Genomic DNA, 18,635 nt, shown 5'->3' on the forward strand with positions numbered 1-18,635 from the left:
TTTACCATGCCCAATCCACCTAACCTGCACATCTATACACTGTGGAGGAAACTAAAGGACCCAAAGGAAACCCATGCAGACACAGGGAGAATGTGCAAAGTCCACCCAAGGCTTGAATCAAACCCAGTTTTCTGGCACTATAAGGCAGCATTGCTGACCACTGTTCCACCTTGCTGCCCTGGTGATGGCTCTTGTGACAGGGGTTTTACATCTGGTATCTTTAGAACTAATACAACTGGTGCTTTTGGAGCTAATGCAACTACTGCCACAATAACTATCTCCTCTAAATACTGCAGCCATAGTCAATGATTTCATTTTGAGAAAGAAAAGAGAATGATTTCTCTCTCATACACACACACACCTGATCATCTATTAAAACATTCCTACTGCAAAGAGTTCGTAAACCAACTTGCATGCATAACAGCACTCTTCTGGTAACATACTCCTCAGCAATTATGTGTGTCTCTCCTTTCATTTTCAGTGAATCCTTTCACAACCCACTTACTGCATCAACATTATGATAATTAAAATAGGCCGCTCAAGGAAGATAACAGTGAAAGCCAAACAACCTGTAATAGAAACTCCCCTTTCAGACATTCATGCACCAAGATTGAAGGGGAAAACTGAATGTAACATATAATCTGTGTTTGTCTTTTTTCGCAGCAGACGAGATGCAGTGGCATTATCTAAATGGAATATAGATCAGTGACAGGTGATTTATTCGAAGGAGTCCATTTGAATAGTGACTGACATATGTGGCTATGCTGGGATTGGTTTATGTAGCTAGATGAGAACAGCTCAGTGGTTTAGTTTGTATAGACCACGAATGTCTGATCTGTGTCCACTATTGCAATCTGTATATTTTGGCAGCAGTTTTACACCTGGTGCCTTTAGAACTAAGACAACTGCTGCCTCAATTACTAATACCTTGAAATGTTGCAACTATATTATCTGACTGACCAGGGTTGGTGATTCTATCTTTAGAAAGAGAATGATTTCTCATGCAGACACATGTATGTATATTTAACTGGTCATCTATCTAAACATTCTCACAGATATATGCTGCAAATAGGAGTAAGTCCGCAAAGAAAAAAATAACTTGTACGTATAATAGCTGTCTTGAACTATGAAGAGAGATTAAGTAAGCTGGAGTTGTTTTCCATGGAGCAGAGAAGGCTGAGGGGAGATCTGATTGAGGTATACAAAGTTCTGAGGTGCAGAGTCTGGGTAGATAGAGTTTTAAATAAGCTGGGAGGAAAATTTTAAGGCAAAGATAGAGGCGATTTATCAACTTTCTTCACTTAGAGGGTTGTGGGTGTCTGGAATGCATGGCCTAAAGGATGGGATAAGATTACTTACAGTGTGGAAACAGGCCCTTCAGCCCAACAAGTCCACACCGATCTGCTGAAGCACAACCCACCCAGATCCATTCCCCTACACCTAACACTATGGCCAATTAGCCTAACCTGCACATTTTTGGATTGTGGGAGGAAACTGGAGCACCCAGAGGAAACCCATGCAGACACAGGGAGAATGTGCAAACTCCACACAGTCAGTCGTCTGAGGCAAGGAATTGAACCCAGGTCTCTGGCGCTGAGGCAGCAGTGCTAACCACTGTGCCACCATGCCACCCACATTATTTTGAGATAGTTAAGAACTATTTGGATGAGCACTTGAAATGCTATTGCATACACGTCTATTGGCTAGGTCTCTTGGTTCAGTGGTAGTGCACCTAGCCCTGGGCCTGAAGATTCCAGGGTCAAGTTCCACCTGCCCCAAGCACTTGTCAAGCACTTCAGAAGAGGTTCGTTAAGATAACTGGCTATAAGGCTTTGGGCCACGTGCTCAAAAATGGGATTTAAGTAGATTAAGATTTAGATTAAAGTAGTTAATTCCCTTTCTAGATGTGATGTCATGAACATTGGTGTTAGTGAAGATTGCTTTACATTAGAGGACCATATCGAATAGCGGCAAATGGAATTTAATCTTGAAAAGTATGCATTTAGGAGGGGTCACAAGGTAAGGGAGTACCCATCACAAGTAGACAAGAAAAAGATTATTTGACGGCCAGTGATAACACATAAGCTCAACAGCCTCTTTCCATTCTGACTCGATAATATTCTCTGCCAATTGCTAGCTTTAAATTAATAAAACTCTTCTGTCTCATTTTGTCACTAAAATATGCACACGTCAGTCAAAAGCTTATTTTTCATAAACCATCACTCAAACCCCCACACATTCTCTCAACCTGCCACTCACTCAGTTTGGAAGGCATCAAGCCCACCAGAGGCTATGCAAGAGGGGGTGGATCATCACGAGGCGACCGCCAATCCCGGCGGACTAGACAGGCTCACGCCGCCCGTCTCCTAGCAGCGAGCCCGCTGTCAATCAGCGTAGCGCGCCGGCTGTATGCGTGCGTGAGGGTGGGAGGAGGAAGTGCGGGCCTTTGGGGAGGAAGGCGTGGGAAGGGCGGGGCTTGGGTCAGGGTGAAGGGGCGGACAAAAACAGTCATCCCTTCTCTTCCCCTCCCCCAAAATCCTCTCCTCCCACAACCAACCCACCTGTGCACGAGTCTGTGGATAAGCTGTCCATCAAAGCCGAGCCCGGCGGAACCATCCAATGGAGAGGGGGGAGAGAGGGGTGGGAAAGCATTCGGGCCGTCACTCGTAGCAACGGATTGACCAATGGGGTGAGAGAATGTGAGGGGTGTCGGGGACAGGGAGGCGCTGGAGCGCATCTTTCTCTCTCTCTTTTCACCCTCTCTCCAGCTGCAGTTCGAGTGCCGTCAAAACAGTCGCGAGCGAACGAGCGAGAGGGAGGGGGTTGTCGAGTCGTGGCGGCGACGGTTAAAATTCAAATCGCTGCAACGTTCGACTTGGTGTTGGGCGAGTCAGCCCCCGGAGGAGGTCCGATTTATTACTAAGAAAGAAAGAGAGAGGGAGAAAAAAAAGATCATATTTGACTGGATTTAAAACAAAAAGACCAGTGACATCTCAAGAAGGGAGCAGAGTTTTTAATTTTTTTTTCAAATTATTTATTCCATTTCCCTTCTCTCCCTCTTCACTCCATCGGGCCACTCAGTCAGGGTCTTTTGTGTGTGTGTGTGCGCGCGTGTGAGAGAATTTTTTTTCATTTTTGTGGCCGGTGTGTGATGGAGGACCAGTCCCGGCTGCTGCAGCCTCACCCCGGGGTGGCTCTGGCGGTACACTCGCTCCCTCCTCATTCTCAGGCGGACGGAGGCGACCCCGAGGGACGGAAACAAGACATCGGAGACATCCTGCAGCAGATCATGACCATCACTGACCAGAGCCTGGACGAGGCTCAGGCCAGGTCAGTACACACTCTTTTCACACCCCATCCCCTTCTCTCCCACAGCCTTGTTCTCCCTACCACTCCCCACCGCCGCCTTTCCAACTTTAGGAGCCAGTTTAAACAAGCATACATCACACAAATAAATCCACATTCTCTTCTCTCTCCAACCTCACTCCGCCAAGCCACCCGAAATCAAAACAGCATCCCCCTAGAAACAAAATAAGAAAGTTTGCTTCCTCAATCCTTTAAGTCGGGTTTCAACTTTTATCCATTCTACTTTGTTGTATGTGCGTGTGCTGGTCAAAGCTGCATTTTTTGCAGAAATCTGTATTTGCTGTTAATTCCACGATCACTTTATTTTCTGAGTGAGGAATGAAAGAGATCATTACCACCCAACCCCCAACATGAAGGACCTTGCAGTCTGACTTTCACACAATGATTTACATTTAGATGGTTGCAGTTATGCTTTGTACAAAAAAACCTGGTTCCATTAATACTGCCTGTCCCCTCCATCCCTACTCCACCAATATCCAAAAGCTTGTGAATGAAAAGCCCTTTCAATTTATTGTATTTATCATTCGGGACTCATTTTTGGCTCCTTCAACATCAAAACCAGTTTCTAAATAATAACCAAAAGTAAATCCCAGTTATCCCACTTATACAGGAGTGGAAGGGATGATGTCGGCTTTCATTGTGATTTTAGATCCACCTTTAATTAAAGAGGGGCACTAAAATGTTCACATTGCTTGGAGGGGGTGGTTATTGGGTGCAGTTAGATCCATAACTAAAATGTTTAGCCAAATGCTAATTAAATTTCTATTTGACTAATGTACCTTTTGACCTTTTAATCAAATTGTCTAACGGGTTAGTGAGAAGGAAGATAGCAGCAGGCAAGCAGTATCTTCAGCAATTGGTAGTGTTTTGTGATATAAAAATTGCTTGGAGTTGCAAGTAAATGGATTGTCAGATAAAATGTAGCTTGTACAGAATTCCCAAGGGATTGAAGGAAAGTGAATACAACAAGAGTAAAAAGTTTCTTCAAGATGCAGTCTTGGCAACTGTAATTTGTTTGCAGTTGGAAGAAACTGAGTAAGTTGCTTACTGCAGTGAGCTGATTATTTTGGTTAAATTGAAAGGTTTTGTGGTGGAGTGAATTTAGCTTTGAGTTTTGTACGGAATGTCCTTATGTACTCTCAAACCTTTCGATGCCCTCTACAGCCTGAAATGAAACAGCCATTAATATTTCTGATTATTGGAACAGATAATGACAATTTAACTTACTTTAAAAATCATCTACATTGGCTGTACTCTTATATATGAATTATTTTTCACTTAGTGTTTAAGTATATTTTTCCAATAGTGAAACAGTGATTTAGATCTTTACTTTTGATGTCATTTCATTCTGAGCATATTGCTGAATGTTTTGAAGAAGTAATGTGAATATGAAAGAAATTTGGACCACCTGACTAAATTAGCTCAGCCCCATACATTAAAACATATGTTTGCTGATGCATATTTCCCCCATTTTCTGTTTCACTCACTGTGTTTTGTGGCAGTTATGAACAGCAGGAAAATGAATTGTGAATAATTAAGTAGTTATAATCTTTCTTGGTTTTGGCTATATTGTGGATTTGTGCATCGAAATTGCAGGTTGTCCAAAATGCCAAATTTGATGCTGTCACTGCCACTCATTTCAAATTAAGTTAAATAGATTTAATGGTGGATCAGTTAAATTAAGGTAAGAGAAACAAAGTTGCCAGTGAGCTTTTTTGAATAGCAGTGCTAGGTCATTTTATTAGAAAAACACTATTTATGTCTGTGTTCATATTGGAATGTACTATTTTATAATAAGTGCACAATGATATAAATGAGCACAATGGTACCAAATGAAACCATAAATTCTTTTTGCACTTTAAGCCCGTTGACTATATACTTTTAAAGACTAATTAATTGATCACAAATGTTAATCAACATATAATTAATCTATTCATTAACTTGTCATCAAGCCAGTCAGTATTAGCATTGTGACTGGATGGATTATGAGATTAGAGAAAGGGAAGTGAAATGGAGCTTATGATCAAAGTGAAATGAGTGAAGCTTTGACATAGACCCACTGTTCTGACTCTGTTTCATTAGAAAAGTGAGAGTTGTATTACCACGCTATAAATATACAATGTCATTTATTAAAAGCTAATTAATTTAATGAGATGTAACCATGTTATACAATATATTGAGCTCAGGCTTAACCCAGCAGATGTATTGTAATATTTACAAATCTGGTTAATTTTTAAAGTAAGTTTTATGACTAAATCGTGAACTATGGTGTTGTGGCTTAAGATCAATCTGTAAATATAGGATTTCAGGTTTTCAAAAGGTTTTTTTTAACAAGTTGGTAAACGTAAACCAATTATTTTACTTTTTTTACAATTGCTTTTGGAAGGCACAGACTGAATTTATCTTGATTTCTAGGGTAGTATCTAGTTAGATTGTTTACATTGGTTTAAATGTAAACATTGTTGATTATGTTTCCTGTTACCTTCTTTGAATGACCTGCTTTATTTCAGGTACTTAAGCAATAAAATATCGCTTGAACAAAAATGACATTTTTTTTTGCAAGAAAAGGAAATTCTTAGATCTTTCATTTGGAGTGTATAACATTAATTTTAAATGTAATATTTCCCTGGATTTGTCTATATGATTGGCTATGTTTGAATAAGGTATTTAATTTCTTGCCATAAGCTGTTAGATGTATTATCTTCATTGCTTAAACAACATATATATGTGACTTGATTTAAGATTATCTGCTTTATCTTGCTTTTGTGTTTGTGTGAAAAACAAGTTTTTGTCTTGATCTGATTACATTGTATTGAAAATTATTTTGAATTCTGCATGTTGAGATCATGAAAGATCCTAAAAGATTTGGCACAAGCCTCTTCTATTTCAGCATATGTTGGCTTGATTTTTATCCCTTCCATGATAGCAATGATTTTGTTTTGCTTAGAGGTCTCACCACATTGTAATTAAGTATTTATAACCGAGAATTATCAAGTACACATTATTTAAAGAATTTTGGCTGAAGTACTTAAACTGAAATGTGCTGAAGAAACGGCATTATTTGTGGTAGTGTAGTAGGAATTAAATATTTCAATTTTGATGTGTATTTGAGCATCATAAATTTACCATAAATCTGCTTAGTCCCGTTTCATACTGAATTCACCTTGAAATTTAAAATGCACCAGCCTATTTCTATATAATTACCACAGCTCATCTTATTTATTTTCAGTATCTTCACTTTAATATTGCTTAACTTACGGAAAACAACAATAATGAGTAAATACTAGGCCAGTTTCAGTGGCTGACAACTGTTTTCCTTCAATCAACTGAGCGGAGCACTTGTGTGTGATATCCAGCTAGCTTTCTTGGTCACCCCCTTGGGGCTGGGATTGTTTATTTATTAATTAATGTTTATTTATCTGTATATCTATCATGTTTATTTACACTGACATTCTTTGTACTGTTGCATTCGTTGTCTGAGGATGTTTGTAGATCCACGAGATTTACGAGTGATGCACAACTGACCTGAGGTGATTGGTCTTGCAAAATGATAATCTACTGCAAGCACCTTTAGTTGCAACATTTTAAGAAGTTTCAGTGGAAGACGTTTTGAATATTCCTGTATTTTCACTTTTAGAAGTTGTTTTGTACATTGCAATTGGAAATAGCAGATTTACAATCTGGCCGATTTCAAGATTATTTTAGTTTACAGCTGCAGTGTAATTTTTGAGCTTGACTGTCGAAATAGGTTGTTAGGTTGTTTAGCTTCTAATTTACTTAAAGTTTTGTCTTTGGTGAAAATTCTGAAGAGAAACAAAAAGCGTAAATAGTGTTTTTTGTCTGACCTGTTTCGCTTTCAAACTACAGTATTTCAAAACTGTAAAATACCATTAGAAGCATTGAAATTATGATTGGCATCTTTTCAAACTCTCCAGAAACTGCTTTTCTTTAGATAGTAAATGTCATTATGTTTTTGCATTTGCTTTGGCGAAAATGTTGGTATTTCTGATTTAATTCTTTGTTCTCTCTGTAGTTATGCAAGAGAGCTGCCTTAGGTATAGACAATTGCTTCCTAATGAATTGCATTTTAAGCATTTAATTAAACTTAATTGACAATTATGGTTTAGAAATTATTTGCTTTTATGAAATTTTAATGTCCTGATAGTATAGAGTACTTGATTCTTTCGTTAGTTATCTAACAGTTTCAGTTAAAATTTCAGTAAACAGTAAGCGTTCTTCTATCAGTTTCCAAACGTGCCCCGCGTTGCACCCGTTTGAAACTCGACTGCGGGCTAACTGATGTGAACTATTGTAACATAGGCATTGCAGTGGTTTGAAAGGGGGCTTGAGTACTGGGATTTTATATTAACCGCAATATCAATTATGGGAAAAATGTTCGTTCAAAATTTGATAAATAAAAGACCAGGCAAATGATTCTAATTGAAGGGTCATGATTTTGGGTATATAGTTAAAAATCGACTTTCTGCTTCAAAAATATTGTGAATCCTGATATTGAGATATTTAATTTTCAGCATCCCAATTGGTTAAGAGTATCTTTGCATTTCAGGGGTTTCAAACCCAGTACTCAAGGTGTTAACGGTACGCAGTTAAGACAAATCTTTTAAATGAATACTTTTAAAGATGTGTGGCGAATTAAAAAGTTGGATTACAGAGTATTAAACTTTCAAACCCGCATCTAAGATTTAATTTTATTATAAACGTTTTAACTATTGTCTTTCATTTAGTGTAAAATTACTAAACCGCTGTAGCGATCTTCAGCCCGAATGTTACCTACACGAACACGTAGACCGTAATGTAGGAAAATAGATTTAAGCAATGGATCAGCTTAGCTGCCACTTATTTAACACACTTGAAACTCTTAAATGACGAGATGAAAATGTTTGAAAATAACAAGCTAACCTTTTATAGGCGGTAAATGAGGTCCACATCCTTGGAAATTTAAGATAATAAGAAACGCGAATAAAGATTTAAAGTATTTAATATTTTAGTGTAGAACAACTCCGTGCCAATATAGTGTGTTTTGCGTCTCTAATAGGTTGTCACCGAGCAACAATGACCTTTAGGCAGTTAAACACTTCTCATTGTGCGCTCGCTGCAGCTTTTGTTGAAATTTATAGATTTTTGTAGTCTTGCCTGCCTGGAGTGTGTTGAGTTATGATCTATTTTCACCTAGAGTCCAAGGTGTTTTAATGTCTTTGGATATAAGCGAAATTTGGGAGCCATTTCCAGTCGTTGCTGAATGTTTTCAGGTCCAGTCGCTGTCAGTTGCACTGTCTGGGAAAGCTTATTTGTTATTTTGAGTTTAAATGTTTTACATTGGTGATCTTCCAAATATTGCGGATTCTGATTGTTTTGCCTGATGGGAACTCGGCGTTTGCTGTTCTCATCCTTTGTAGGAAGAGATCCTAACATGCTTTTAATTACTTTTGCAGAAAACACGCGTTAAACTGTCATAGGATGAAACCGGCTCTCTTCAGTGTTTTATGCGAAATCAAAGAAAAGACAGGTACAGTCTAAGCAAATCCGCTTAAAGTCATTTCTGAATGCGCGAGTCAGAGAGACAGAACCTCCCTAACTCGCCATGTTAATACGATCAGAACCTGGCAGTCCGGGGCGGACAGGCGCCAGCTATATGTCAACCCGAGTGGGGCGGAACCACCACTTATGGCCCCTTTAGCAGATATCTGGCATTTTTCGCTGTTTATCTTGGTTTGTCTTCCTTGGCTTTGGTTTATTTTTTTTCAAACGACGTGATTTTGACGAAATCGGGAAAAGTAATGTTTTGAGCAAAAGTGCTACTGCGACTTTCAGTTTGTTGGCTTCTGAATTTAATTATGTTGAATTGAGTTACACGCATTTTGTGATTTATATAAAAACGAGAATGGTGTAAATAAAATTGTGTAGATCTTTCATATGTTGGCAATAGTAAAATTTCAGTAAAATGATTACGTGTGAAAGTGGAACCCAGAAAAGCATTGGTAGGCTGAAAATGGCAGAGCTTTGCAAGAGCACAATAGCAGCAGAAATGTCAAGACAAAAGCATTCCCGTTTCCTTTTATTATCTGACGATTAGCAATCACTTCACAAAGTTTGGGCCTTTTATCTGTTCTAAAGATTGTTAATGAGCCTACGGAGAAGTCTTTTTTATTAGTTTGGGGTTGGAGCCAAAATAAAGGCGGTTGAATTGCTGTTCTCAGGCGTTGTTTAAAGAGTTTAAAAGACCATGGTTTTTTAAAAAAAAATGGTTTAAAGAGAATAACTGCTATCCTCGAGGCGAATATTTTTCTCCATATCTTACGAAGTGTGATCTGAGACAGTATTTGAGAATAATATAGATTAACTATGCTGCTAAAATAAACAAAATGAGAATTAATCATTTATTTACAGTCAAAAATATCTAAAGATGTGGTCACAATTCACATTTGAATTTTTTGCAGGAGAGTTTCAGGTGAACTCACTTCAACCTAAATACGTATAATCTAAAGCCTATTTTGGGAAGAATGTCAACAAATTGCAAAATTTGGGGTAAATGTAGCTGAGATCTGCATGTCTTAGGCTCAGAAAATTAATTTATGCTATACTTGATGAGTTGTATGAGGAGATTTGTAAGGACTACTGCAGAAATAACTGTAAAAGTTTGTGATTTCTTTTTTTTTGCAAGAGTCTATTTGGGTATGATATCAGACTGGAATTCTTTTGTTTTCAAAACATATGGATGTGCCTTTATTTCAATCAATATGTAGCTTTTTGTATTTTTGCTGTGTTGTATTAGTATGGTATTGGAGCTACTCATTGCTTCATTTCATTTTTTTCAGATGTTTGAATTTAGTCATTTACAGTATGGAATAGACTTGTACACTGTGAAATACGACCGGATGTCTTGAAGTAAAAGCATTTAGTTTAATAAAATGAAACAACAAAATAAGTGATTTTCTGCTGCAGAAATTACACATTCTGGACCAAACTGATTTAGTTTTCCCACACCTTCATCAGTAAACTGAAAAGCTGGAACAATTGCTGAAATGTTGCATCACCTTCAATTGTGGCAGCTTGCAGTCGTCAGGAAATCTGTACATCTGATAGTTTCACCAATACTAAATTTTTGAAAAATTCTGGTGGAGGAAATGGAAATCTCAGAGTTTTACCATTGTCTTTTAGTTCCAGTGTCATACAGTATTTTTTACTGATCATATATATAAAACCAACCTTCAGATGAATGGAATATGATGTGATCCATGTCTTTATTATTCAGCCTAACTGGCTCAATTGAAAATGGGTTGTGGCCAGCCTGTGCGAAGTCATCCCAATGCTGGCCATGACAAAGCAAAGCTCAGTTAGTTTTTTATTTTAGTGCAAGGAATATTTTTGTAGTTAGCGTCTTTACTAAAATAATTTCTCTAACCATTTTGATGTTCTTCTGCTGGTTTCAACTGATTCTCAACCTGAAAAGAGAATTAAGTTTCATGCAATGGATGGACTTTAGTCCCTTTCACTACTTGTCACTGTGTCAGATTGCTGCAAGAATGTGATGTGAAATGTGTTTTCGATAGTTTTGAAGCTAGTTCCTGACGAAGCTGATTGTACAGTAAGCAGCAACTTTTATTCTGCACTAATTGGCATTTTGCTCATGGCTGGTATAAGTGGGAAAACTGTTTATGGAACAGAAGGGCATGTATATTTGAATTTGAAACTAAGACACACTATTCAAACTAAGTTAAAGAGTTTCACTGTTACTGTACAGAGATCAAGAATGCTTGATGCTGGAAATGGATGGAGAAAATGTGCTCAATTTTCTGGCATTGATATCTACCACATTGGTGAGCACAGAATTCACATGCGATTTTAAAAAGTCTTACAGTAAGTTGCGTGTACTTGCATGTTGAGCAGTACTGCTGTATAAGATTGATAATAAGGGATCCTAGCAATCTAAAAGGAAAACCAAAGATGTTAGAACTATGCAGGAGGTTTATTAGAATGTTTGAATGAATGGTCTCTGTTCAAAATGGCAACCTTATTTTTTATTTTCTTGAATGCTGACAAATCTACACAATTCCAACTGTGGTATTGAATCATTAAAACCAGAAAGATCCCAGATTTTGTCACTGAGCGACACAGTTTTAGATAAGATCATAAGATGTAGGAGCTGAAGGAGGTCGCTCAGCCCATCGAGTCTGCTGTGCCATTTAAGTACGTGGCTGATCAGATAATCGTCACTATTCTGCCTTATCCCCAAACCATTGATTCCTTAACTGATTAAAAATCAGTGTATCTCAGTCTTGAAATTATTTAACAACCAAACCTTGACAGCTTCTTGTGGTAAAGAATTCCACAGATTCACTACTGACTTAGAAGAAATTTCTCCTCATCTGTGTTAAATAGGCGACACCTTATTCTGCCCTCTGGTTCTAGACTCTCCCACAAAAGGAAACAATTTTTCCGCAACTACCCTGTGAAGTCCCCCAAGGATGTTATGTATTTCAATAAAGCCATCTCTCATTTTCCTAAACTCCAATGAGTTTATTCAATCTTTTCTCATAAAACAGTCTCTTTTCATACCTGGAATCAAGTTGGTGAACATTCTCTGGACTTTCTGCACTGCTAGTATGTCTGTCTTTATGTTTATTCATTTGTTCGATGTGGGCATCACTAGCTAGCTACCATTTATTGCCTGTCCCTAGTTGCCCCTGAGAAGATGATGGTTAGCTGCCTTCTTGAACACATGCTGTGGGTTGGCCCACGTGTTATTAGGGAGGGAATGCCAAGATTTTGACCCGATGACACTGAAAGCATGACGACACATTTCCAAGTCAGGATAGTAAGGAACTTGGAGGGGAACCTAAAAGTGGTGGTGTTCCCATACATCTGCCCTTGTACTTCCAGATGGAAGTGGTCATGACTTTGGAAGGTGTTGTTTGATGACCTTTGGTGAATGTCTGTAGTGCGTCTTGTAGATCGTACACATTTGCTACTGAGTGTCATTGCTGAAGAGAGTGGATGTAGTGCCAGTCAAGCAGGCTGCTTTGTCCTGGATGATGTCAAACTTCTTGACTGTTGGAGTTGTACCCATCTAGGCAAGTGGGAAGTATTACATCGCACTTCTGACTTGTGCCTTGTAGATGGTGGACAGCTCTGGGCAGTGAGGAGCTGAGTTACTCGCTGCAGTATTCCTAGCCTCAAACAGTAGCTCCAAGAGCAAGTTAATGTGGTGAGTCCAGTTGAGCTTCTGGTCAACGATAACCCCCAGGATGTTGTTAGTGGGGAATTCCATGATGGTAGCCAAGGGCTGTGGTTAGATTGTCTGTTATTGGTGATGGTTATTACCTAGCATTTGTATGGTGTGTTATTTGCCACTTGTCTGGCCAACCCTGGCGATTGTCCAGATCTTGTTGCATTTGAACATGGACTGCTTCAGTAACTGGGGAGTCGCGAATGGTGCTGAACATTGTGCAATCATCCATAATCATCCCCACATCCTTATGATGGAGGGAAGGTAATTGATGAAGCAGCTGAAGGTGTTTGGGCCTAGGACCTTGGTTCCTGAAAAACTTCTGCAGAAATGTCCTAGACCTAAGATGATTGACCTCCAACAACCATGACCATCTTCCTATGTGTCAGGTATTACTCTAACAATTGAGAATTTGCCCCGATACCCGATTTCCAGTTTTGCTGGAACTTCTTGATGTTACACTTGGTCAAATTCAGCCTTGATGCCAAGGTCTGTCACTCCGCTCACCTTTTGAAATTCAGCTCTCTTGCCCATGTTTGAACCAAGGCTATAATGAGGTCATGAGCCCAGTAGCCCTGGTGGAACCCAAATTGGATATCACTGTGCTGTTAATGCTGAGTAGGTGCTGCTTGATAGCACCATTGGTGACACCTTCAATCACTTCACTGATGATTGAGGGTAGGCTGATGGGATGGTAGTTGGCTGAGTTGGATTTATCCTGCCTTTATGTACAGGTCATACCTGTCAATTTGGGTAAGAAGACCATGAGAGTTTACAATATTTCAGCTATGGTTTGACTAGTGTCTTGTTTAGTAATCCTCCCTGTTTTTGTACTCTTCTCCCTCTGAAATAAGCATCAACATTGCATTTGACACAAGGGGTCAAAGGACTTCTTCCATATTCTACAATTCTGATTGCCTTCCCTATTACCTGCTGAATGTATATGCTAACTTTTTGTGATTCAAGTGCAAGAGCTCTCAAATAGAATATAGAACAGTACAGCGCAGAACAGGCCCTTCAGCCCTCGATGTTGCGCTGACCTGTGAACTATTCTCCACTCGTCCCCCTACACTATCCCAAAATCATCCATGTGCTTATCTAAGGATTGTTTAAATCTCCCTACTGTGGCTGAGTTGACTACATTAGCAGGTAGGGCATTCCACACTCTTATCACTCTCTGCGTAAAGAACCTGCCTCTGACATCTGTCCTAAATCTATCATCCCTCAATTTGTAGTTATGCCCCATTGTACACGCTGATGTCATCATCCTAGGAAAAAGACTTTCACTGTCAACCCTATCTAATCCTCTGATCATCTTGTATATCTCTATCAAATCCCCTCTTAGCCTTCTTCTTGACAGGTTCAAGTCTCTCAGCCTTTCCTCATAAGACCTTCCCCCAGACCAGACAATATCCTGGTAAATCTCCTCTGCACCTTCTCCAATGCTTCCACATCCTTCCCAAAATATGGGGACCAGAACTGTACACAATATTCTAAGTGTGGCCGCATTTTGTATAGTTGCAGCATGATATTGCGGCTCTGGAACTCAATCCCTCTACCAATAATACCTAACACAGCATATGCCTTCTTAATAGCGCTACTATTAAGTGGCAACTTTCCGTGATCTATGTACATGGACTCCTAAGATCCCTCTGCACATCCACACTACCAAGAATCTTTCCATTTACCCAGTACTCTGCCTTCCTATTATTCTTCACAAAGTGCATCACCTCACATTTAGCTGCATTGAACTCCATTTGTCACCTCTCAGCCCAATTCTGCAGTTTATCCAAGTCCCCCTGCAACCTGTAACATTCTTCCACACTGTCCACTACTCCACCGACTTTATTGTCATCTGCAAATTTACTAATCCATCCACCTATGCCTGTGTCTAAGTCATTTATAAAAATGACAAACAGCAGTGGTCATAACACAGATCCTTGTGGCGCACCACTAGTAACTGGAATCCAGACTGAATATTTTCCATCAACTACCATTTGCTGCCTTCTTTCAGAAAACCAGTTTCTAATCCAAACTGCTAAATCACACTCCATTCCATGCCTCTGCATTTTCTTCAACAACCTACCATGTGGAACATTATCAAAGGCTTTATTGAAGTCCATGTATATCATGTCAACTGCCCTATCCTCATCTACATGCTCGGTCACCTTCTCAACAAACTCAGTGAGGTTTGTGAGACACGACCTGCCCTTGACGAAACCATGTTGACTATCTGAAATCAAATTGTTGCTTGCTGGATGATTATAAATCTTATCTCTTATAATCCTTTCCAAAATCTTTCCTAAACAGAAGTAAGGCTCACTGGTCTATAATTACCTGGGTCATCTTCACTGCCCTTCTTGAACAAGGGCACAAAATTTGCAATCCTTCAGTCCTCTGGTACCAAACCTGTAGACAATGACGACTCAAATATCAAAGCCAAAGGCTCTGATATCTCCTCCCTAGCTTCCCAGAGAATTCTCGGATAAATCCCATCCGGCCCACGGGACTTGTCTACTTTCTGTCCTTTCAGAATTGATAACGCCTGTTCGTAACTAATCTCGATCCTTTCTAGTCTAATATCTCGTACCTCATTCTTCTCCTCAACAATATTCTCCTTTTCCTGAGTGAAACTGATGAGAAATGTTGACTTAGCACCTCTCTGATCTCCACAGGGTCCACACTCCACTTCCCACTTCTGTCTTTGAGCCTTCTATTCTGTCACCAACTACATTTGTTCTCCATTTAAGTAATATTTGGTTCCTCTATTTTTCCTGCAAAAATGGATAACCTCACATTTTCCCACATGATATTCCATCTGCCAAATCTTTGTCCACCTTTCTATATCCCTTTCCATAATCATTGTGTCATGCTCACCATTTCCCTTCCCACCAGTTTGTATCATATGGAAACTTGTCTATAGTATATTTACTTTCCTCTTGCAATTCATTACTATATATATGTATTTCAAATAATAACTATATTTATTTAGGGCAGCTCTGGGCTGGATCACACCTATAGGAGCCAAAGTTTTTTTTTTAACCTGTTCCAAAAATATTACAGCATACCTCTGGAGCAGGTTGGACTTGAACTGGAGCTCTGCCTCAAAGGTAGGATACTACTACTACTGATATTCTTGAGCTAATTGAGAATATCAGGCTTCTAGCTGCAGGTTCTTCACTGGGCTTTTTTTAATATAGAAAACCACTGTGCCCAAAGGTGCCTACAACAATGCCATGCCTGACTGTTGCCCTGCATAATGACCATAACAAGAGCAGAAATTAGGCTATTCAGCCCATTCGGTCTGCTCTACCATGGCTGATAGGTTTTTCAGCCCCATTTTCCTGCTTTCTTCCTGTAACCTTTGGTCCGCAATGAAGAACTTATCTATCTCTGTCTTAAATATACTCAATAACCTGGTCTCCATAGCCTTCTGTGGCAATGAATTCCACAGATTCAGCACTCCTTGGCTAAAGAAGTTTCTCCTTATCTCTGTTCTCGAGGGTCTTCCCTTGACTCTAAGGCTTCCCTTCCCTTGGGTTCTTGTCTCACCTGTCAATGAAAACATCTTCCCAATGTTCGCTGTGTCCAGGCTGGTTCAGTATTTTGTAAGTTTCAATCAGATCCCCCCCATATCCTTCTAAACTCCGAGTATAGTCTGAGTCCTCAAATGTTCCTCACATTTTAAGCCTTTAATTCCTGGGATCATTTTCATGAAGAACCTCTGGACCCGCTCCAGGGCCAATTCATCCTTCCTGAGATATGCGGCCCAGAACTGCTCACAAGACTCTAAATGTCGTCTGACCAGAGCCTTTTATAGCTTCAGAAGTGCATCCCTGCTTTTGAAATATAGTCCTCTGAGATGATGACAACCTAACTATCAATCAACCTGCAAGTTTACCTTAAGAGAAACCTGGTCTTCGACTCCCAAGTCCCTTTTGTACTTAAGGTTTCTGAATTTTCTTCCCATTTAGAAAATAGTCCATGCCTCTCTTCTTCCCCCAAAAGTGCATGACACCTCGCTTTTCCCACATTGTATTTCATCTGCCACTTCTCTGCCCACAGCCTCTGGCCTTCTCAATGCTACCTGCCCCTCCACCTGTCTTTGTATCATCTACAAACCTAGCCAGAATGCCTCCAGATCATTAATGTATAAAGTGAAAAGAGGACAGTATTTTAATTATAAAAATAATTTTTTTGTATTAAGTGTCGTGATTTTATATTAATTAGATCCCTTTAGTTGGTTTAGTGTTCAACCATATTGTGTACCAATATTGTACTATACTATTAAAGGCAAAGTAGCTGAATTTGTTGTAAAGATTTTCAAATGTTCCATTCTCCTCCATCTCATTCTAGATAAACTTTAGAAACTTTTAAAAAAATGTTTAAAGTTTACTGGATTGTGTTTAGGTGAAGAACTATCATCAGTAGGTCTTTGGCAGGACTGATTTATGAAGGTAAATTGGACAAGATAGCCTGGTGTTCTCCACAGTTTCATTGAAATTTAGAAATAACTTAAGAGAGTAGACAAGGCATATGCAGATAAGATGTTCCCCCGATTAGGAGTCTAGAACCAGGGGCACAATTTAGGACTGAGATGAGGTGAAATGTTTTTACTTGATCAGTTGTTAACCTCTGGAATTCTCAAACCACAGAGTACTATGGAAGCCCTTTCTTTCGTATGCTTAAGATAGAGGTTGATACATTTGTGATTATCAATGGTGGACAGAGTTCTGTGGATGGGGAGTAAAAGGCATTGAAGTGCTTGATCAGCCATGATTGTATTGAGTGGTACGGCAGGCTTGGCAGGCTGAGTGGTCTACTCCTGTTCCAGTGTTCCTTTCAGGTGACCTGCATAGGGAACCTTTGCTGGACATGTGAAATTGTGGAACTTCCCTCTTCTGTCTTACAGTGGATGTGAAATTCTAATGATCCATTTTATTTCAAATTAACTGCCTTCGTGACCTCAGTTACTGTTCAAGTGTCCATTTGTGGAAAGCGTTATATGTTGTGTGGAGTTTCAGAGAGTGCATAATTATTAAATTCACATTCTTATTAATTTTAATACATTTCAGGTTGCTAGAATAGATTTTGGTGTTCTGATTTAGTATTGGTATTCAATCAATAGATCTCTAATCTTGTGCACTATTGTCTGAGCCTGGCATTTGAAAATTAGCAATCAGAAGAAACCATCAAATATGAAATGCAAGTAGGACTGAGTAGCTTGGATTTGAAGGGCAATTTGTTATACTAAAAACTCACTAGAATGTGACTTTGTCACAAAATATATTGAATATTGTGACCTAAAATAGTGTATTTCTGTGAAGACCAGGGCATTTCTAAATATCATACTCAGCAAGATTTCAAATTAATTTTTGCTTTCTTGCTGAACCAGAATGTTAAGTTACAATGAGAGTACTTTTTTACTTGCCATTCATGCTCCTTAGTTTTAAGTGCACTTTATTTGGCACATTATATTTGTGCCAAATAAGCCAACTCAAGTTGGTTAGTAATTGTGTATTGGCTTGATTAAAATTTGCAACATTGGTGGATTTTGACAGGACGTGAGCTGCCTTTGGTAGAACAGGAGTTGGTAGCTGTCTTCAGTAAGGCAAAGGGTTTTGGAATGAGCTGTGATTTGTTGGGTCAAGTGACACTATTAATATAACTGTTAAAAGTTAGGGGTGGTATTGTTGAGGCTTTTCAATGGTATTTAGACACATTACTGTGTATGCTGTCATTTTGAAAGTTGGATGATGGCCTACTTTGCTTGTATAGCCAAGTATTTTCGTTTAGGATACTTTTAAGTTGAAAAAAGAGGTTGTGGGAACTTTAATGACACTTTGAAGTTGTGTGCATCACAAAATAATGTGTAACTTGTAGACTAACATTGAGGTGTTGTTTGCGAATGCAGTAACCTATGTCTCATAATATGTATAGATATTTATGTCTTATGCACAGACAACAAACCTTCATGATTAAATTTGCTTTCTAAAGATTAGGGAAAGTTGTGTCCAAACTG

At 39.1% G+C, this 18,635-nt stretch overlaps 1 protein-coding gene across 3 annotated transcripts in view; it reads left to right on the forward strand.

Annotated features, from left to right (window-relative positions):
- The first annotated feature begins 2,703 nt into the window (after window positions 1–2,703).
- Window positions 2,704–18,635, forward strand: part of LOC122552150 (pre-B-cell leukemia transcription factor 3-like) — a 593,793-nt gene continuing 577,861 nt past the window's right edge. For 2 of the 3 annotated variants that reach the window (XM_043694653.1, XM_043694652.1), the window contains exons 1-2: window positions 2,704–3,330; window positions 8,820–8,893. In XM_043694653.1, the coding sequence (XP_043550588.1) occupies window positions 3,152–3,330; window positions 8,820–8,893 (253 nt within the window). In that variant the 5' untranslated portion in view covers window positions 2,704–3,151. The remainder of the gene's footprint in view (window positions 3,331–8,819; window positions 8,894–18,635) is intronic. The other variant, XM_043694655.1, reaches the window with a different exon arrangement.

This window comes from Chiloscyllium plagiosum, chromosome 8 (genome assembly GCF_004010195.1).
Source record: "Chiloscyllium plagiosum isolate BGI_BamShark_2017 chromosome 8, ASM401019v2, whole genome shotgun sequence".
Lineage (NCBI taxonomy): Eukaryota > Metazoa > Chordata > Chondrichthyes > Orectolobiformes > Hemiscylliidae > Chiloscyllium > Chiloscyllium plagiosum.